Source organism: Heterodontus francisci, chromosome 1 (assembly GCF_036365525.1).
Source record: "Heterodontus francisci isolate sHetFra1 chromosome 1, sHetFra1.hap1, whole genome shotgun sequence".
Taxonomy (NCBI): Eukaryota; Metazoa; Chordata; class Chondrichthyes; order Heterodontiformes; family Heterodontidae; genus Heterodontus; species Heterodontus francisci.
This window is the reverse complement of record NC_090371.1, coordinates 90,877,637-90,899,745: the sequence shown is the minus strand read 5'-3', so window position 1 is coordinate 90,899,745 and position 22,109 is coordinate 90,877,637. Positions and strand designations below refer to the sequence as shown.

Below are 22,109 nucleotides of genomic sequence, written 5' to 3'. Positions count from 1 at the left end.
CTGCATCAATCACAAGTTGCAAACACCAACAGATCTTTGTGTTCTTATTTAATATGTATACACCAATGAGGCAACTGTGTTAAAAATAAGCCTTTTGAAATCTTTACGCATACAGAATTTGGAGACAAATCCATAGCTAAGGTTAAGGGCAATAGAACTGAGTTACCTAAACTTCAGGACTGAGTTGCTAGTGCTTGAGAACTCCTTGTAGTCCTCATGGTGCAGGTTGGACACCCTGAGCTAAAGCAAAATCATTTTGGAAGTGGAAATGTATAGCAGTTAACTATTTGACTTGTTCATAACATGTTGCATCACAAATGCCTATTCATGTGGTATTCCATCAAACATATACTGGTTACATTTCGGAGCTACAGTGGTGAAATGTTGCCCTTGGGCGTTAGATATGACTACATATTCATAATATCCACAGGTCATGGGTAGCACCATTCTAACATTATAATGTAAGCTGCTTTGAGATTTTCTCAAAGACTGTCAATGCTGGTGCAAATTGAAACAGAAATCTGTTAATGATGGTATTCCACCTGGGCCCCAATCTAAACACCCTAAATGACTTTTGTAACTCTGGGGATTAACCCATTGTAAGATCAACCTGACTTTATGTCAATAATATAATATAACTTAAACAAAAATCCCTCCAGGTCATATAGGTAAAAGTCCCATAATGTCACATTCACACAAGCAAAGTGTATGTCACACTGCAACTAACTGACTCAAATATCGCATTCATAAAGCAGCAACAAACAACAATTGAACAATCCTAAAAATTAGATTTTAAAAAAGTAAGTTAGCAACTTACTTACTACTGTCTTCTTCTGGCTTTGAGAAGCTGGGAATTTATAAGCAACTGCTTACCTACAAAATCAACAGCAACAGCAACTCCCCTCTAATTGATTTTAAGACACACCTCTTCAGAGCACTTTCTCACATTTAGACTTAAAGGAATAGTTAAATGCAATTCCATCTTAGTACCAGATAGCATTCCTCAAGGCCATTTATGCCTATTAGGGAAAAGTATTCAAGTTGTACCGTTCACCTCATTATTTTATAATCCATTCTGCAATACATGCTATAACACATCATTATAAAACAACATAGCCTTCTATTTACTGTGAGGAGTTCGATAGTAGACTTGCCATTACAGCAATAAGAACATAAGTATTTCAGAATAATTGGTGTATTAGGAACAGGTTTTCAGACATGCTGAGGGGAACTGAAATGGCAATGCCTAAGCCAGCTGGACAGGTATAGATTAGACTCAAATCTAATTTATTTCCTCCAATGCAAGTTTATCTATTTTAACAAACCAATCACATCTGATTATGCCTAACATCTTGGTTACTCTGCACTCACTCCTGCTTTAACTCAATGTGAAACAGTGAGTACAGTGGAGTCAAAGATGACACCTCCAGCACTTGGTGTCAAGTGGAATCAGTGGGCCGAATGGCCTCTTGCTATGTCATAAATGACTCCATGACTCTATAGCTGATATTCTGTCAAGAGTTAATTTTATAGGTTACAAAGGTACTCTTGATATAAAGCTATCTGCCAGGATTAGCTTCCCAAATCGTTGATCCACAGGATGCACTTTTTAAAAACAATAAATTTGTTTTTAATGGTTAATTTTCAATCCAGCTATCCTGAGCCACTACTGCATTGGCAGCTAAGGTAAGACCTAAAGCAATGGTTCCATTACAGAGGAATGAATATTTATTCAGTGAACCAATAGGTAAAACATCTAGAAGAATAAGTAATTGTGTGCATTGCTAGAGTCCAGGACCTACAGTAATTTGCATACTCGTTTGTCTGTTTTTCCTCAGTTCCTCCTATTTGGACCAAAAATAAAAAAGAGATACGTTCAGATGGTGAACATATTAATTTAACCTGCAAAAGTGGCCAATATATTCCCCTTTACTGGATTTGGTCAAAGGAGGTCCAGGGAAGCAAGGTGGTAAGGAATAACAAATAATTTTTAAAAACCAGGAGAGCTGATGTATGGATTGGGAAGATTATATTTAAAATTATGAAGAAAACCCTTGGAGTGTAAAATAATTAAGTAAGACTACCTGATGTGATATTATCTTGGTAGATTCATTATTAATTTGTAGAATGTCCACATTACATCAGAAAAACACAGCTAATTTTACTTTGAACAATGTTTAAAATGATTGAATTTCTGATATACAAAATATGATTTTTGAGTAGTTTATTTTGATTGAATAAAGTTCGATAACATTGTTTTATAAAAATGTAAAGTTGTGGGAAATAGGGCTGATTTCTTATTCTGCGTCATCACACAACTGCCTGACTTACTGCTCAAATAGTATATAGTATATTTTAATAATTTATTTTCATACAAATCTAATTTTTATCTCCTCATTAGCAATTAAATAGATAAATATTTTAAAATCAGCAGGTAGGAGTTGCCATAAAGTGAAAACATTTGATCCCTGAATCCATTTCAAAGTAACAGGAGTAGGCTATTCAGCCCTCGAGCCTGGCCCACAATTCAATTATATCATGGCTGATCTGCACCAGAACTCCATTTTCCACCTTTGTTTCATATCCCGTGATCAAACAAAACATAAAAATTATATTACAGGCTATCTTATGGCTCCTTCTGTAAGGCCTTATGATGAACTTCACCCTCATTTTTTAATTCTTATTTTTAGCAGCAGTTTTGACACTTGTCCATCCAGACCAAAAAATAATAATTTCTGTTTCAGGAAAATATTTTTCTCATTAGAAAGTTTTGAATGTAACATTTCGGGAATAGTCCACTTTTGCGAAGAGTCCTGCTCCTGTCTGATATCTAGTAGCCCTTGCTACAAAGTGTGCAAACATCAATATTAGGAGCATAAGAAGGAGCAGGAATAGACCATTTGTCCCCTCGAGCCTGCTCTGCAATTCAGTAAGATCATGGCTGATCTGATTGTTGTTGTATATTGTTAGTGTAATTCGAGCATTATTTACAGATGTCTCGGAGTCTTGGTATGGCTAAATAATAAGTTGTTTATTTTATATACATAACTATTTACACTCTCATTAAGCATGGCCATCTAGCACCTCTCATGATGCTTCCAGCTCCTTCCAAGCCTAATACCCATGTGACTATTAGATCATCATTCCTACAGTAGGAGGGGATACTCTCACTGTTTCAAACATTAACCCTTTCAGACCCTTATACTACATCTTCCCCAAGCCATTGTCCATATATATTTTGATATATATACATTCATTCATTTTGACTTTACATCTTTCCCCAAGTCTCTGACATCACAGATTCAGCCTGTCAGGAGGCTTCGTGACTTTCCCAGATCGTATTCTTGTTGGACTTGGAAGATTAGTCGTCTTTCTTGAAAGTCTTGTTCAACAACTTGGATGGCCTTGACCAATTTTTGTAATATCCTGTTGTCTCTGGGTTTCTTGATCATCATCTGGTCCCTCCAGATATATGACTGGTTGTTGTATTTGAGGAATAGGAATAAGGTTTCTCCTATTTCAGCGTATGGTACCCTCGGAAATTTCGTGCAGAGAGATCGACCATTGACATGCTGTTCTCCCTTCGTCAGATACAGGAGAAATGCCGTGAACAACAGATGCCCCTCTACATTGCTTTCATTGATCTCACCAAAGCCTTTGACCTCGTCAGCAGACGTGGTCTCTTCAGACTACTAGAAAAGATCGGATGTCCACCAAAGCTACTAAGTATCATCACCTCATTCCATGACAATATGAAAGGCACAATTCAACATGGTGGCTCCTCATCAGAGCCCTTTCCTATCCTGAGTGGTGTGAAACAGGGCTGTGTTCTCGCACCCACACTTTTTGGGATTTTCTTCTCCCTGCTGCTTTCACATGCGTTCAAATCCTCTGAAGAAGGAATTTTCCTCCACACAAGATCAGGGGGCTGGTTGTTCAACCTTGCCCGTCTAAGAGCGAAGTCCAAAGTACGGAAAGTCCTCATCAGAGAACTCCTCTTTGCTGACGATGCTGCTTTAACATCTCACACTGAAGAGTGCCTGCAGAGTCTCATCGACAGGTTTGCGGCTGCCTGCAATGAATTTGGCCTAACCATCAGCCTCAAGAAAACGAACATCATGGGGCAGGACGTCAGAAATGCTCCATCCATCAATATTGGCGACCACGCTCTGGAAGTGGTTCAAGAGTTCACCTACCTAGGCTCAACTATCACCAGTAACCTGTCTCTAGATGCAGAAATCAACAAGCGTATGGGTAAGGCTTCCACTGCTATGTCCAGACTGGCCAAGAGAGTGTGGGAAAATGGCGCACTGACACGGAACACAAAAGTCCGAGTGTATCAGGCCTGTGTCCTCAGTACCTTGCTCTATGGCAGCGAGGCCTGGACAACGTATGCCAGCCAAGAGCGACGTCTCAATTCATTCCATCTTCGCTGCCTTCGGAGAATACTTGGCATCAGGTGGCAGGACTATATCTCCAACACAGAAGTCCTTGAAGCGGCCAACACCCCCAGCTTATACACACTACTGAGTCAGCGGCGCTTGAGATGGCTTGGCCATGTGAGCCGCATGGAAGATGGCAGGATCCACAAAGACACATTGTACAGCGAGCTCGCCACTGGTATCAGACCCACCGGCCGTCCATGTCTCCGTTATAAAGACGTCTGCAAACGCGACATGAAATCGTGTGACATTGATCACAAGTCGTGGGAGTCAGTTGCCAGCATTCGCCAGAGCTGGCGGGCAGCCATAAAGACAGGGCTAAATTGTGGCGAGTCGAAGAGACTTAGTAGTTGGCAGGAAAAAAGACAGAGGCGCAAGGGGAGAGCCAACTGTGCAACAGCCCCGACAATCAAATTTCTCTGCAGCACCTGTGGAAGAGCCTGTCACTCCAGAATTGGCCTTTATAGCCACTCCAGGCGCTGCTTCACAAACCACTGACCACTTCCAGGCGCGTATCCATTGTCTCTCGAGATAAGGAGGCCCAAAAGAAGAAGAAAAAGAAAAAAAGAACCCTCGGAAATATGTACTACATAAGGTCTCACATGAACATCATCACTCTGGATGACTCTACCTTCACGTTCTAGATCTCATATTCATACCTTCTCTCCATCCTTTACCATTGGTAGATTTCTGGTACAAAATCTTTTATTGTAATTGCGAGCTTGTTGGTTACTGTAAGAGTTCTCTCTGTCTTGAACTTTTTTGTAGTCTTGTGCCTGTAGCCCCGAAAGTAGTTTTCTGGGTAAAAGAGGAAGTTGAGTTTTTAGCTTCCTCCTCATCCACAGCTCTGAAGGTGAAAGTCCACATAACAATGGAGTAGATCGATAATTCAATAATGCAGTTGGAAGATCTTTGTTCTTCTGCAACAACAATTTAACAGTTTGTACTCCTCTCTCCACTTTGCCATTCGATTGAGGGTATTGAAGGGAACTTGTGAGATGTTCCAATCCCCACTTCCTCACCTATTGTGTGAAATATTCGTTTGCAATCTGTGGTCCGTTGTCTGACACAATCTCATCAGGAATACCACGCATTGCAAAGATCTCTTGTGAAGCTCTAATAACAGATTCTGTTGTTGTTAAGTACAATCTTTTCACTTCAATCCACCTTAAAAAATAATCAATCACTATGATGTAAGATTTTCCATTGTACATAAATATATCCATTCCTGGGTATTCCCATGGTCTGATTGGAAAATGTGTAGTTATCAGAGGGTCCCTCTGGTATGGTCTGTGTAGGGTGCATACCTGGCAATTCAAGATCATGTTTTCCATGTATCTGGATATTCCTGGCCACCAGACAGATGATTGAGCCCATTCTCTGCATTTTGTGATTCCCATGTGGCCTTGATGAATTCTTGCCAAGATATCTGATCGAAAAGAAATCGGAATGACTAGTCTGTCGTTATACAGCAGCAAATTGTCTATATTTGTGAAGGGTCTCCTGAATTTGAAGAAAATGTTCATTATCTTCCCACTAGGACATTTCTTTCCTTATAGGGAGGCAGTGGCGTAGTGGTATTGTCACTGGACTAGTAACCCACAGACCCAGGGTATTGCTCTGGGGACATGGGTTCAAATCCCACCACAGCAGAAGGTGGAATTTGAATTTAATTAATAAATCTGGAATTAAAGCTAGTCTAATGATGGCCATGAAACCATTGTCAATTGTTGTAAAAACCCATCTGGTTCACTAATGTCCTTTAGGGAAGGAAATATGCTGTCCTTACCTGGTCTGGCCTACATGTGACTCCAGACCCACAGCAATGTGGTTGACTCTTATATGCCCTCTGAAATGGCCTAGCAAATCACTCAGGGCAATTCGAGATGGGCAATAAATGCTGGACTGGCCAGCAACGCCCACATCCCATGAATGAATAATTTAAGAAAATCTTCCCACTAGGACTTTCCTGTGGCCAAAGTTGTATACTATACTGGTGTATCCAAATGCATTCTTCATCCCACTTTTGAGCTGACAAATTTCTTTACGTTTCTATGTACTTGCCGGCCATTACGACGCTGTGTACTGTGAATCCAACTCTGTCTCTTCAACAAAGTTAACATCTTGTTGTCAAGTTGCTCTTGATAATGCATCAGCTGAAGTTTGCATCTTTCCATGAACGTATACCATCTCGTAGGTATATCTCAACAATCTCAATCAGAATCTCGGAGGCATCTTTGCAATTTCCTTCTCAGCCAGCAAGGAAACCAAAGGTTTGTGGTCTGTCTCAATAACCACTTTCAGGCCAATAATGTAATTGGAAAACTTCTCTCAAGCCCACATGACTGCAAGTGCTTCTTTTTCAATGACAGCATACCTTGTCTTTGTCTCGGACAAAGCTCTAGATGCATAATAGATTGGTCTTCTACATCCATTTGGCTTTTCTTGAAAGAGGACTGGCCCTAACCCTGTAGATGTGGCGTCTGCTGCAATTATAGTTGGTAATGAAGGGTTGTAATGCACTAATATCTCTGGCGAGACTAATATCGCCTTAATTCTTCGAAATGCCTACTCTTGATGTGTGTTCCAACACCATGCTTGGTCTTTTTCAAAGTTGGCTTAATGGTTCTGTTATTTGAGCCAAATTGGGTGAAAATTTTCTTCTGGATCCTTTTATTAAACTTTGCCCTTTCCAGGATCTTATTGGTTCTTAAATTAACATATTTGTCAAAGGCTTGTAACACATCATCAAACTTGGCTGAAGCCTTATTTATGCCTTGTCTTACGATCGCGTCATCAGCAATTGCACCCATGGAGGACAGTAGATAGAGTATTGAATTTTTCTGCCTCTGATTCTAAATCTTAGGAATCCTTTTCTCTACATTGACCAATTCTGTATCTGATTGGGTCCTTCCAAATTCTGGAAGCTTTCAGGCATCATGTATTTCAAATCAATTTTTTCCTACTCTTTAGGATTTCTCTTTCATTCTAAGAATTTTTTCTTTGATTTAATGGTGGTGTTCCTGTTCTTTTTGGAGGTTTCCCGCTCTTTTCGGGAGTTCCTGTGTTTTTATGAGGTTTCCTTTTATCAGGTGTTTCTGTGCTTTTCCTCCACGGTCTGTTCGAGTAGTTGCTGCCGCCTCTAGCCTCGCCTTCGCAAGGTATCAACTATTTTTATCCGGTCTCATTTGCCCAGTGTGATGTTAAACAATAAACCTTTTGGAAAGGGTGAATTTCTCATCCAATCCCCGACCATCGTTTGGTACTGTGATTTGCAGACCAATTGCTGGACCTGGTTTCTGCTCTCAGACCACCACACTTTCCTAACTACTTGTTGCACCTGTATGCTAATTTTTTGTGATTCATTTAAGAAGACACACAGAAGCCCCAGTACTGCAGCATTCTCTAGTGTCTCTCCATTGAAATAATATTTTGCTTTTCGATTCTTCCCACCAAAGTGGACAACCTCACATTTTCCCATATTATACTCCATCTGCCACATTTTTGCCCACTCACTTAACCTATCTATATCCCTTTGCTGACTCCCTGTGTCTTCCTCACAACTTGCTTTCCAACCTATCTTTGTATCGTCAGCAAATTTGGCTACAATACACTCGGTCCCTTCATCCCAGTCATTACTATAGATTGTAAATAGTTGACACCCCAAGACTGATCCCTATGGCACCTCACTGGTTACAGTTTGCCAACCTGAAAATAACCATTTATCATGACTGTCTGTTTCCTGCTAATATATTACCCCCAACACCATGAGTTCTTATATTTTATGTTTTTTCTTTTTTTACCAATTCATAGGATGTTGGCGTCGTTGGCTAGGCCAGCAATTATTGCCCATCCCTCATTGCCCTTGAGAAAGTTCTGGTGAGCTGCCTTCTTGAACCGCTGCAGTCCATGTGGGGTAGGTATACCCACAGTGCTGTTAGGAAGGAAGTTCCAGGATTTTGACCCAGTGACAGTGAAGGAACAGCGATATAGTTCCAAGTCAGGATGGTGTGTGGCTTGGAGGGGAACTTGCAGGTGGTGGTGTTCCCATCCAACTGCTGCTCTTGTCCTTCTAGGTCATAGAGGTTGTGAGTTTGGAAGGTGCTGTCTAAGGATTCTTGGTGCTTTGCTGCAGTGCATCTTGTAGATGGTACACACTGCTGCCACTGTGCGTTGGTGGTGGAGGGAGTGAATGTTTGTGGATGGGGTGCCAGTCAGGCGGGTTACTTTGTCCTGGATAGTTTTGAACTTTGTGAGTGTTGTTGGAGCTGCACCCATCCAGGCAAGTGGAGAGTATTCCATCACACTCCTGACTTGTGCCTTGTAGATGGTGGACAAGCTTTGGGGAGTCAGGAGGTGAATTACTCGCTGCAGGGTTCCTAGCCTCTGACATGCTCTTGTAGCCATGGTATTTATATGGCTACTCCAGTTCAGTTTCTGGTCAATGATAACCCCCAGGATGTTGATTGTGGGGGATTCAGCGATGGTAAAGCCATTGAATGTCAAGGGGAGGTGGTTAGATTCTCTCTTGTTTGAGATGGTAATTGCCTGGTCCTTGTGTGGCGCGTATGTTACTTGCCACTAATGAGCCCAAGCCTGGATATTGTCCAGGTCTTGTTGCATTTCTACATGGACTGCTTCAGTATCTGAGGAGTCACAAATGGTGCTGAACATTATGCAATCATCAGCGAACATCCCCACTTCTGACCTTATGATTGAAGGAAGGTCATTGATGAAGCAGCTGAAGATGGTTGGGCCCAGGACACTACCCTGAGGAACTCCTGCAGTGATGTCCTGGAGCTGAGATGATTGACCTCGAACAACCACAACCATCTTCCTTTGCACTAGGTATGACACAACCAGTGGAGAACTTTCCCCCTGATTCCCATTGAAACCAGTTTTTCTAGGGCTCCTTGATGCCATATTCGGTCAAATGCTGCCTTGATGTCACAGACAGTCACTCTCACCTCAGCTCTTGAGTTAAGCTCTTTTGTCCATGTTTGAACCAAGACTGTAATGAGGTCAGGAGATGAGTGGCCCTGGAGGAACCCAAACTGAGCACCAGTGAGCAGGTTATTCCAGTACTTTCAGTCATTTCTTGATATCACATGGAGTGAATAGAATTGGCTGAAGTCTGGCATCGGTGATGCTGGGAACGTCAGGAGGAGGTCGAGATGGATCATCAACTCGACACTTCTGGCTGAAACGTGTTGCAAATGCTTCAGCCTTATCTTTCACACTGATGTGCTGGGGATTGAGGATGGGGATATTTGTGGAGCCACCTCCTCCAGTTAGTTGTTTAATTGCCCATCATCATTCACGACTGGATGTGGCAGGACTGCAGAGCTTAGATCTGATCCGTTGGTTATGGAATCGCTTAGCTCTGTCTGTCGCATATTGCTTATCCAGTCTGGCACACAAGTAGCCCTGGGTTGTAGCTTCACCAGTTTGACACCTCATTTTGAGGTATGCCTGTTGCTGCTCCTGGCATGCCCTCCTGCACTCTTCATTGAACCAGGGTTGGTCTCCTGGCTTTATGGTAATGGTAGAGTGGGGGATATGCCGGACCATGAGGTTTCAAATTGTGGTTGAGTACAATTCTGCTGCAGTGCCTCATGGATGCCCAGTTTTGCATTGCTAGATCTGTTCGAAATCTATCCCATTTAGCACGGTGGTAGTGCCACACAACACGATGTTGGGTATCCTCAATGTGAAAGCGGGACTGTGCGGTGGCCACTCCTACTAATACTGTGGCAGGCAGATTGGTGAGGACAAGGTCAAGTATGTTTTTGCCTTGTGTTGGTTCCCTCACCACGTGCTGCAAACCCAATCTAACAGCTCTGTCCTTTAGGACTCGGCCAGCTCGGTCAGTAGTGGTGCTACTGAGCCACTCTTGGTGTTGGACATTGAAGTCCCCCACCCAGAGTACATTCTGCACCCTTGCCATGCTCATTGCTTCCTCCAAGTGCTGTTCAACATGGAGGAGCATTGTTTCATCAGTTGAAAGGGGGTGATAGATGGTAATCATCAGGAGGTTTCCTTGCCCATGTTTGACCTGATGCCATGAGACCTCATGGGGTATGGAACTGATGTTGAGGACTCCCAGGGCAACTCCCTCCCTACTGTAAGCCACTGTGCTGCCACCTCTGCTGGGTCTGCCCGACCAGTGCGACAGGACATACCCGGGGATGGCAATGGCAGTGTCTGGGTCATTGTAAGGTATGATTTTGTGAGTATGGCTATGTCAGGCTGTTGCTTGACCACTCTGTGGAACAGCTTTCTGAACTTTGGCACAAGCCCCCAGATGTTAGTATGGAGGACTTTGCAGGGTTGACAGGGCTGGGTTTGCCATTTCTGGTACCTAGGTCGACGCTAGGTGTCTGTCTGGTTTCATTCTTTATTGACTTCGTAGCCTGAAGAGGTGGTAGAGGCAGGAACCCTCACAACATTTAAGTATTTAGATGTGCACTTGAAACGGCATAACATACAAGGTTACGGGCCAAGTGCTGGAAAATGGGATTAGAATAGTTAGGCGCTTGATAGCCGGCACAGACACGATGGGTTGAAGGGCCTGTTTCTGTGCTGTATAACTCTATGACTCTATGACTCTAAATACAACTGACTGGCTTGCTAGGCCATTTCAGAGGGAATTTAAGAGTCAGCCACATTGCTGTGAGTCTGGAGTCACATGTAGGCCAGACCAGGTAAGGATAGCAGATTTCCTTCTCGAAAGGACATTAGTGAACTAGATGGGTTTTTACAAGAATAAACAACATGGACGTCATTATACTAGCTTTTTAATTCCAGATTTATTAATTGAATTCAAATTCCACCTTCTGCTGTGGTGGGATTCGAACCCATGTCCCCAGAGCAATACCCTGTGGCACCTTATCGAATGCCTTTTTGGAAATCCAAATACACTGCATCTACTGGTTCCTCTATATCCATTCCACTCGTTATATCCTCAAAGAGCTCTTTTTCATAAAACATGTTGGCTCTGCTTGATTGTATTATGATTTTCTAAATATCCTGCTCTTAATTCCTCAATAATGGATTCCAGCATTTTCCCAATGACAGTTGTTAGGCTAACTGGCCTATAGTTTCCTGCTTTCTGTTTCCCTCCTTTCTTGAATAGGGTCAATACATTTGCCGACCCAATGTGAAAGTGCTAAAATGGTTTTCTTTTCTTTCTTTCTATCATCTAGACCCTGAATAATGAAACAGGAGACCAATTTTATATCCGTAGTAATGGCAACAAGTCAACACTTTTAATAAAAAACCTGATAATGGATAACACTACTTATTACCACTGTGATGCTGTCTATGAAGTGGGGTTTAGTGGACTGCGGATTCACCTGAAGGTTAACAGCCTAGTCGCTGCAATCATACCTTTTCTTTGTATTGTTGCCGAGGTACTAGTTTTAGTGATCGTCATTCTTGCTTGTGAGAGAAGGATGAAACAGAAGGAAGATCTTGCTGGTAAGAATTCAGCCATTTTAGCTTTTACTTGAAACTGAAACAAAATCATTTTTTTGTAGCTGTAGTTTCCAATTATAAATAATCACAACTAATCTGCAATCTTACATTGTGACTTTTGTCAGTGCAACAATTGTCTTTTTAATAAAAGCAAAAGATGTGGAAAACTTATTTATTTTCTTTGGCTGAACAGAAATTGTGCTTATTGCACCTAATCAATATGGAATGAAGTTAAGGAATGAAACGATAGGGATTTCCCCACTTATCCCAATAATGGTCTGAAATTCTTTACTAAACTTTGGCAACTTTGGACATTTGTGTCAGTTGGTACTTAGTATGGGACTTCTTCACCACTTCTCTTGCACCACCAGCCCCACCCCGACCTGATAGAGAATGGAATAGTTTGTATGTGCACTTCCAACAGCCCACCAGGAACACTATAGGGGCACATACGAACATACAAATTAGGAGCAGGAGTAGGCCACTCGGCCCCATGAGCCTGCTCCGTCATTCAATAAGTTCATGCCTGAACTGATTTCTCCACATTACCACCTACCCCCCGATAACCTTTCACCCCCTTGCTTATCAAGAATCTATCTACTTCCAAAGACTTATGACTCTCTGAGAGAAAAAATTCTCCTAATCTCTGTCTTAAGTGGGTGACCCCTTATTTTTAAACAGTGACCCCTGGTTCTAGATTCTCCCACAAGGGGAAACATCCTTTCCACATCCACCCTGTCAAGACCCCTCAGGATCTTATATGTTTCAATCAACTAGCCTCTTACTCTTCTAAATTCCAGCGGATACAAGCCAATCGTTCTTCATAAGATAGCCCGCCTATTCCCGGTATCAGTCTAGTAAACCTCTGAACTGCTTCCAACGTATTTACATCCTTCCTTAAATAAGGATTCAAATACTGCACACAGTACTCCAGATGTGGTGTCATTAATGCTCTGTATAGCTGAAGCATAACCTCCCTACTTTTGAATTCAATTCCCCTCGCGATAAACGATAACATTCTATTAGCTTTCCTAATCACGTGCTGTACCTACATATTAACCTTTTGCAATTCATGCACTAGGATACCCAGATCCCTCTGCATCCCAGAGCTCCAGAATCGGTCACCATTTAGATAATATGCTTCTCTGTTATTCTTCCTGCCAAAATGGACAACTTCTCATTTTCCAACATTGTACTCCATCTGCCATATTTTTGCCCACTCACTTAACCTATTCTATCTCCCTTTGTAGCCTCCTTATGTCCTCTTCACAACCTACTTTCCTATCTATCTTTGTGTCATCAGCAAATTTAGCAACCATACTTTCGGTCCCTTCATCTAAGTCATTTATATAAATTGTAAAAAGTTCTGGCCCCAGCATTGATCCCTGTGGCACACCACTTGTTACATTCTGCCAACCAGAAAATGACCCATTTATGCCTTCTCTCTGTTTCCTGTTAGCTAGCCAATCTTCTATCCACGCCAATATGTTACCCCCTACACCATGAGCTTTTATTTTTTGCAACAACCTTTGATGTGGCACCTTATCAAATGCCTTCTGGAAATCTAAGTACAATACATTCCCTTCATTCACAGCACATGTAACTCCCTCAAAGAACTCCAATAAATTGGTTCAACATGATTTCCCTTTAACAAAACCATGTTGACTCTGCCTGATTACTGTCAATTTTTCTAAGTGCCCTGCTATAAGGTCTTTAATGATAGCTTCTAACATTTTCCCTAAGACAGATGTGATAATGTGCAGGTAAGATTTGGTTTTTAGTGTAGAACCTGTCTGCCTGCCAGTATCGCATATTTTGAAGTCACCGGCGCAACTACTGCCAACAATTAAGAATTGACATCAACCTTGCTAAGCAGGCTCAGGCATCTAAATATTAATTGATGGATGTGGGGCTAAATTTAAACATTTGTGTCTAAATCTGATAAAGTTTAGTGTTCTTCATTTGACTTAGTTTGCAAGATTTCTTCCTATATGTCAAGAAGAGTACAGCAGCAAGGTTGCCTACTATCGTCTAGACATTGTTTATTCCACCACGACCTCACCCCAATGCCACTAAAATCCATATCCGTGACTTTGTCAGCAACAAATTGCATTTCTGAAAGAAAGGATTCCAAGCCAAAAATGGATACATTAGGAGGAGTAACCAAACGCTTGGTCAAAAAGTGATTTTGAGGGTTGTTTTTAAAGGAGGAGAGGGAAAGACAGATGGGCTTAGTAAAGGAATTCCAGAGTGTGAGGCCTCAGCAGCTGAAGGAATCATGCCAATGGTGGGGTGAATGGTGAGTCAACACACAAGAAGGCAGGATCAGAGGAATGGAGAATTTTGGGGAAGGGGCACGTGTAGGGCTGGAAGAAGGTATAGAGAGCGGGAAGAGGTGAAGCCATAAGGGGGATCGAAACATGAGGATGATCATTTTAAATCTGAGTTGCTTGGGGAACATGAGCCAATTAGGTCAGTGATGATAGGTCTTGGTATGGGATAGAAAATTGGCAGCAGAGTTTTGGGTGAACTGATGTTTAATGAGGGTAAATGATTGGAGGCCTGCCAAGAGAGCATTTGAATAGAATCATAAGATGATTACAGCACACACAGAACCCTGTTATGTCCGTGCCAGCACTTTGCACATGCAACTCAGCTAATCCCACACCCCCACCCTTTCCACCATTGCCTTGCAAATCTTTGTCTTCAGACAATTATCCAATTCTCTTTTGAATACTATGATTGCCTCATGTCACCTTTGATTCTTTAGCTGTTTATCTTAAATCAGTCTCCTCTGGTTCTCAACCCTTCTGCCAATGGGAACAGTTGCTTTCTATCTACTCTGTCTAGACCCCTCATGATTTTGAAACCTCTATCAAATCTCCTCTCAACCTTCGCTTCTTTAAGGCGAACAACTCCAGCTTCTCCAATCAATCCACGTAATTGAAGTCCCTCATCCCTGGAACCATTCTTGTAAATTTTTTCTGCATCCTCTCTAAAGCTTTCAGATCCTTCCTAAAGTGTGGTGCCCAGAATTAGACACAATATTCCATTTGAGGCTGAACCAATATTTTATACAAGTTTATCATAACTTCATTGCTTTTGTACTCTATGCCTCTATTTATAAAGCCCAGGATTCTGTATGCCTTTTTAGCGACTTTCTCAACCTCCTCTGCCGCCTTCAACAATTTGTGCACATATACCTCCAGGCCCCTCTGCTCCTGTATCCTCTTTAGAATTGCACTCTTCATTTTATATTGCCTCTCCTCGTTCTTCCTACCAAAATGTGTCACTCACATTTCTGTTATAACAATGTGGTGTGATGTGGATTGTTCCCACTATTCAACTCCCCACGTGACTCCAGCAAATGTATTTGTATTAGGGTTTAGCTCCTTGGAGTTTCGTCTTTCAAATAAACAGACAGTGACAGGTTTTCTTGTAGGTTTTAAAAACAGAAAGTCAATTATTTATTGATCAGTACGCCTTATCCCAAGATTGTCACAATCACCCACACACCACACACACACCACCCACACACCACACACACACCACCCACACACACAACGCGCGCGCGCACACACACACACACACACACACACACACACACACACACACACACACACACACACACACACACACACACACACACACACACAAGCAGAGACAGATAGAGAAGGGAAAAGGAAGCTGGCGTTTAGTGGGGCAGGGGGAAGTTTATAATAAACTTGTTGTATTCTCTTGGAAATCAAGTTCTTGATGGATGCAGGCCTAAGATGATTGAAAGTTCAATTGAAGACAATGGGTTACTTCCAGCTCTCACTGCTGTATAAGATGGATATTGGATTCTGCAGCTGGGCACATGTTTTTTCTGGCTTGGCTGGAACACAAGCTATTAAGATGTTGCTTCACCCTCTCTCTCTCTCTGGCTGTATTTTTTTACAAAGTGATTCCTGACAACACAACCCAGCGTCAACATCAACAGAGCACTCCCAGCTTCGCACATGCGCAGAACGGACCCTTGCTGTCAGTATGGTGCTGCGCATGCACAGCCTACATCGGCGCCCAGCTTACCAGGACTAATTCACGCATGCGCGCGAAAACATCATCGCATACTGCATCATTTGCTCGCCACTCGCTCCCTGCCTCACCATTTTCCCTCTCCCTCTGCTCTGCTTCTGCTCCCTCCCGCAATCGTCGTCTCTCTTCCCTGCATGGAGGAGGCGGGGAGAGACAGCGTGACAAGTTAGGCAAGGGAGGGGAGGGAGACTGCAAGTGGGAGACAGTGGGGAGAAGAAGCAGGAGGGAGCGGGGAGCAGAAGCGGAAGGGTGCAGGGAAGCAGAAGTGGGAGGTTTCAGGAAGCAGGAGTGGGAGGGAGTGGGAAGCAGAAGTGAGAGGTTGCAGGAAGCAGGTGGGAGGGTGCAGGAAGCAGAAGTGGGAGGTTTCAGGAAGCAGGAGTGGGAGAGAGTGGGAAGCAGAAGTGAGAGGTTGCAGGAAGCAGAAGTGGGAGGGTGCGGGAAGCAGAAGTGGGAGGGAGCAGGAAGCAGAACTGGGAGGAAGCGGGAGCGGAAAGCAGAAGCAGGAGGAAGCGGGAAGCAGAAGTGGGAGGATGCAAGAAGCAGAAGCAGGAGGGAGTGGCAGCAGGAAGCAGAAGCAGGAGGGTGCAGGAGTGGGGAGCAGAAGTGGGAGGGAGTGGGAAGCAGAAGCGGGAGGTTGTGGGAAGCAGAAGCGGGAGGGTGCGGGAGTGGGAAGCAGAAGCGGGAGGGTGTGGGAAGCAGGAAGCAGAAGCGGGAGGGTGTGGGAAGCAAAAGCGGGAGGGTGCGGGAGTGGGAAGCAGAAGTGGGAGGGTGTGGGAAGCAGAAGCGGGAGGGTGCGGGAGTGGGAAGCAAAAGCAAGAGGGTGTGGGAGCACGAAGCAGAAGCGGGAGGGTGTGGGAAGCAGAAGCGGGAGGGTGCGGGAGTGGGAAGCAGAAGCGGGAGGGTGTGGGAGCGGGAAGCAGAAGCGGGAGGGTGTGGGAAGCAGAAGCGGGAGGGTGCGGGAAGCAGAAGCGGGAGGGTGTGGGAAGCAGAAGCGGGAGGGTGCGGGAGTGGGAAGCAGAAGTGGGAGGGTGTGAGAAGCAGAAGCAGGAGGGTGTGGGAGCGGGAAGCAGAAGTGGGAGGGTGTGGGAAGCAGAAGCAGGAGGGTGTGGGAGTGGGAAACAGAAGTGGGAGGGAGCGGGAAGCAGAATCGGGAGGGTGTGGGAGCGGGAAGCAGAAGCGAGAGGGTGTGGGAGCAGGAAGCAGAAGCGGGAGGGTGCGGGAGTGAGAAGCAGAAGCGGGAGGGTGCGGGAGTGGGAAGCAGAAGCGGGAGGGTGCGGGAGCGGGAAGCAGAAGCGGGAGGGAGCGGGAAGCAGAAGCGGGAGGGTGCGGGTGTGGGAAGCAGAAGCGGGAGGGTGCGGGAGCGGGAAACAGTAGTGGGAGGGAGCGGGAATCAGAAGTGGGAGGGTGTGGGAGCGGGAAGCAGAAGCGGGAGGGAGCGGGAAGCAGAAGCGGGAGGGTGCGGGTGTGGGAAGCAGAAGCGGAAGGGTGCGGGAAGCAGAAACGGGAGGGTGCGGGGGTGGGAAGCAGAAGCGGGAGGGTGCGGGAGCGGGAAGTAGTAGTGGGAGGGAGCGGGAAGCAGAAGCGGGAGGGTGCGGGAGCGGGAAGTAGTAGTGGGAGGGAGCGGGAAGCAGAAGCGGGAGGGTGCGGGCGACAGAGTAGAGGGGAGGAATCTGCAAGGCGAGTGGGGGAGAAGTGGCGACTTGTGGAGCAAGCGGCGAGCAGACATAAGAAATAGGAGCAGGAGTAGGCCTTTCAGCTCCTCAGGCCTGTCCCGCCATTCAATAAGCTCATGGCTGATCTGTCCCAGGCCTCAACAACTTTTTTGGGCCCGGGAGTTAGCGGTGAAGAGAAGTGCGATGGCAAGAGGGAACGGGGTATTGTTGGGGATGGGATGGAGGCAGCATTCGCCACCACTGGGGATTTGGGTTTCCTTTTATTTTGTGATAAATTGAGCAGCGCCATTTTTACTACTGGCAGCTGCCAAAAACATCACAGACAGTGACATTCAGTGCATGAGGCTGCATTTGTGCATGTGCAAGTACTGCACCATCTAGTGGTTGCGTTGTCAGCAAATGCAACCCTTTTTTAAAGGTAAAACTGTTATCTTTCACCTCGTGTTCAGAGACGCTCTGGTTTCTTCCCTATGGTGATCGCACAATGGCCCAGACGTGACTATTTCACACCTCCTTTGTTTCAGAAGAAAACATTCAATTCTGGAATGTTTCAGGATATGTATAAGATGGGTTCAATTGACACCTCTTAGCTTTGAAGATTTGTCCTTTGGCTTTGTCAGGCAATTTGAATACACGAAAGGCCAATCCCTTTTCCTGCAGTGGCCATTTTGGACCATTGTTCACTTTTTAAAATAATGGTTAATTTTTTTTAAAGACAAAGTCCATTTTTCATAACTCTTCAGAGTTAGTCCATGCTTGTTGTATCATTGCACTTCAGGTGTGTGTGACGCTTCTCTGCATTAAATTTCATCTGTCACGTATATGCCCATTCCACCAGCCTGTCTATGTCCTCTTAAAGCTTATCACTATCCTCCTCCTGTTCACAATACTTCCAAGTTTTGTGTAATCTGCAAATTTTGAAATTATACACGCAGTAGTCAAGTCTGCAGGTGACAAAGGCAGGGTTGTGATCTACATATCAGACTTTCCTGTATACCCCCTCACCAGACTCCCTGCACAAAATCCTATTCATTAGCGAGAAATTAAACAGGAATTGCAAGTCACCTTTTTCTCTCACCTCCAATGATATCTGTGTTATTCAGAATATGTTTTCGTCTATTTTAATTAAGGAGAACAACAATCTTTGTTACCACCTTCTTCTTTGAATACAGTCTTGCTTTATAGTGCATTATTGGATTATCATTCAAGGACAGTTGCTTTATGTAACTCCATTTTACTGGTTTTTTTTCCCCCATGTAAATATTCTGACAAATGGCTATTGACACAGAAGGAGAAATACTTCCAGAGAAGCAGTAAGTACATTTTTTGTTGTAATTTCAAAGACTGATTTGAAATTTTTCCGTTCTAATTTAATTATCAATATTTCTGTAGGACTGCAGAAGAGTCGCTCGATTCCACTGAAAATGGAGCTCGGCACAGAAAGGTTGAATCTGCTTCAGTGCAAGTGAGTGAATAGTTTATTGTAGGTTATGGTCCAAAAATTCTGTGAGGGCTCTTTCTGTCTCCTGCCAAACTTATGATGGGAGACTGGGACAGTATCCTGGAATTTCTAGACCGATATGTGCAGTGCTTGAGACTCAAGGTGATGAAATTAAAACCAAATGCAGTGAAGCCCCTCCTTGAACTGTAGCAAAACTGTAGCAAAATTTACATCAAAACTAAACTGGACTATTGTGTTTAAGACTTGAGGTAGGGGAGACAAGAGGATTGTTTTGTAAATATACATGTAAACATGAAGAATTCCTGCTGTATGGAATAAATAAACGGCATCATATGAACATACGAATTAGGAGCAGAAGTAGGCCATTCAGCCCATCGAGCCTGCTCTACCATTCAATAAGATAATGACTGATCTGATTGTGTCTCGAGTTCCACACTCCCTTCTACCCCCGATAACCTTTGATTCCCTTGCCTAACAAGAATCGATCTACCTTTACCTTAAAAATATTCAGTGACCCCGCCTCCACCACCTTCTGAGGCAGAGAGTTCAAAAGTCACACAACCCCCTCATTTTAAAACAGTGCCCCCTAGTTCTGGACACACCCACAAAAGGAAACATCCTCTCCACACCCATCTTGTCTAGACTGTTCAGGATCTTATATACTTCAATCAAGTCTCCCCTCAAACTTTAGTGGAAACAAACCCAGTCTGTCCAACCTTTCCTCATAAGATAACCCGCTCATTCCAGGTATCAATCTAGTAAACCTCCTCTGAACCACCTCCAATGCATTTACATCCTTCCTTAAATAAGGACACCAAAACTGCACACAGTATTCGAGATGTGGTCTCACCAATGCCCCATATAATTCAAGCATAACATCATTTTATTTTCAATTCCTTTTGTAATAAAGGATAGCATTCCATTAGCCTTCTTTATTACCTGCTGTGCCTGCATACTAACGTTTTGTGACTCCTGCACTAGAACACCTAGATCCCTCTGCCCTTCGGAATTCTGCAGTCATTCTCCATTTAAGTCGGCCGGCACAGACACGATGGGCCAAGTGGCCTCTTTCTGTGCCTTAAACTTTCCACGATTCTAAGACTCTAATACTCTGCTTTTTTATTCTTCCTGCCAAAGTGAACAACTTCACATTTTCCCACATTATACTCCATCTGCCAGATTTCTGCCCACTCACTCAATCTATCCATATCAGTGTGCAACCTCCTTATGTCATCTTCACACCATACTTTTTCTACCTATCGTTGTGTCATCTGCAAATTTAGCTACCATGCCATCGACCCCCTCATCTAAATGATTGATATAAATTGTAAAAATTTGAGGCCCCAGCACAGACCCCTGCGGGACTCCACTCGTCACGTCCTGCCAATCAGAAAAGGACCTATTTATGCATACTCTTGGTTTTCAGCCAGCCAGCCAATCTTCTATCCATACTAATATATTATCCTCTACACAATGAGCTCCTACTTTGTGCAATAACCTTTTATGTGGCACCTTGTCAAATGCCTTCTGGAAATCCAAGTACAGTACAGCTCCCCTTTAGCCACAGCACATGCATTCTCTCATTAACCAATGATAGGGGGATGAGAAGACTATAAAATATACTTGACCCCATACAAGATGATGACCTCACACCCACATACGGTCCTAAAGTAGCACATTATCCAATGGAGAAAAAATGGCTAGTTTGGAATTTTGGGTGCATCAATCATTGCGCTCTGACTCAGTCTTTGCACCTACAATCTTGCCTTCCATTGCAACATATATTCTAGTCAATCACCTATTGCTACTCTCAGGTAAAATTTTCCCAGGCAACAAGAGGTGGGTTTTGGTGCATGTAGGAAGTTAATTATTATAAAAGTGATGTCACTTTGGGATCGCAATTTTAGTCCGCCTGCTTCCAGGTTTCATCAGGGTGGGTTCTGAGGTGAGTGGGGATATGTCAGGAAAACAATTAAGACACTTAAAAAGCCAAGTATTAACCCTGTATTTTGACTTTCCCAGCCAGTGCAAAGGTTCCACACTATTTCCACATCTTGTCAGGTTGGAGAAGGCAAGTTTACAGCAGGAATTCATTGTTGTATGAAATGGATCTGTTAGCAACAGTATAAAGGCTGAAATCAGCAAGCTTGTGGCTAGCCACAGTAAAAGGTTAGCGCTGACAGGAGTACTTCTTTCTGCCTGAATTCACGACTTTCTTTGGAAATAGCAACTTTGCTCAGTAACTTTCAATTGCCTTGGAGTCTACTGAGCTGAATCTCAATTTCTTGCCTGCGAGACTTCCCTGCAACATGTGCTGCAGTAGCTTGAAGCTCTGAGGAGGATCAGCAGCTTGATCCAGCCCAGCAGCCATACCAACAGGAGCAGCAATCCCAGCAACAGCAGCAGCTGCCTTCTGCACAGCCACATGCAGCTCCACAGGAAAGAAGGTATGGACACAGGGCTGTACCTCGAAGGAACCGATACCTCAGCACAAGATCTATAGGCTAAAGGTCAGCTTCCTCCACATGTCTGAGCAACAGTGCCTTAGCAGGCTCAGGCTCTCATGGCAAGTAGTTGCAGATATCTTCAGCCTTCTGGAAGCAGACCTCCGCCCAAGAGGACCAGGTGGCCATTCCCCATGACTGTCCTCAATTTCCTTGCCTCCGGCTCCTTCCAAGGATATTCTGACGACATCTGCAAGATTTCACAACCTGATGCCCACAACTGCATCACCTGGGTCACCGAAGCCTTGTTTGCCAAGGCTGCAAATTTTATCCATTTTGGCATGGATAAGGCGAATCAAACCCAGAGAGCTGTCGGCTTCGCTTCACTCACAAGATTTCCACAGGTCCAGTAGGTGATTGATTGCACTCATGTGGCAATCATCGTGCCATCAGATCAGCCAGGTGCCTTTATTAATCGGGGGGGCTTCCACTTCCTTAATGTGCAGCTGGTCTGTGACTATCGCAAGAACATGCA

At 44.0% G+C, this 22,109-nt stretch overlaps 1 protein-coding gene across 1 annotated transcript in view; it reads left to right on the top strand.

Annotated features, from left to right (window-relative positions):
- LOC137353534 (embigin-like) overlaps positions 1 to 21,633 on the top strand; it is a 73,766-nt gene extending 52,133 nt beyond the window's left edge. The window contains exons 5-9 of the mRNA XM_068020112.1: positions 1,839 to 1,969; positions 11,648 to 11,921; positions 18,957 to 18,981; positions 19,061 to 19,133; positions 21,454 to 21,633. Coding sequence (XP_067876213.1) covers positions 1,839 to 1,969; positions 11,648 to 11,921; positions 18,957 to 18,981; positions 19,061 to 19,133; positions 21,454 to 21,633 — 683 coding nt within the window. The remainder of the gene's footprint in view (positions 1 to 1,838; positions 1,970 to 11,647; positions 11,922 to 18,956; positions 18,982 to 19,060; positions 19,134 to 21,453) is intronic.
- Positions 21,634 to 22,109: the final 476 nt, after the last annotated feature.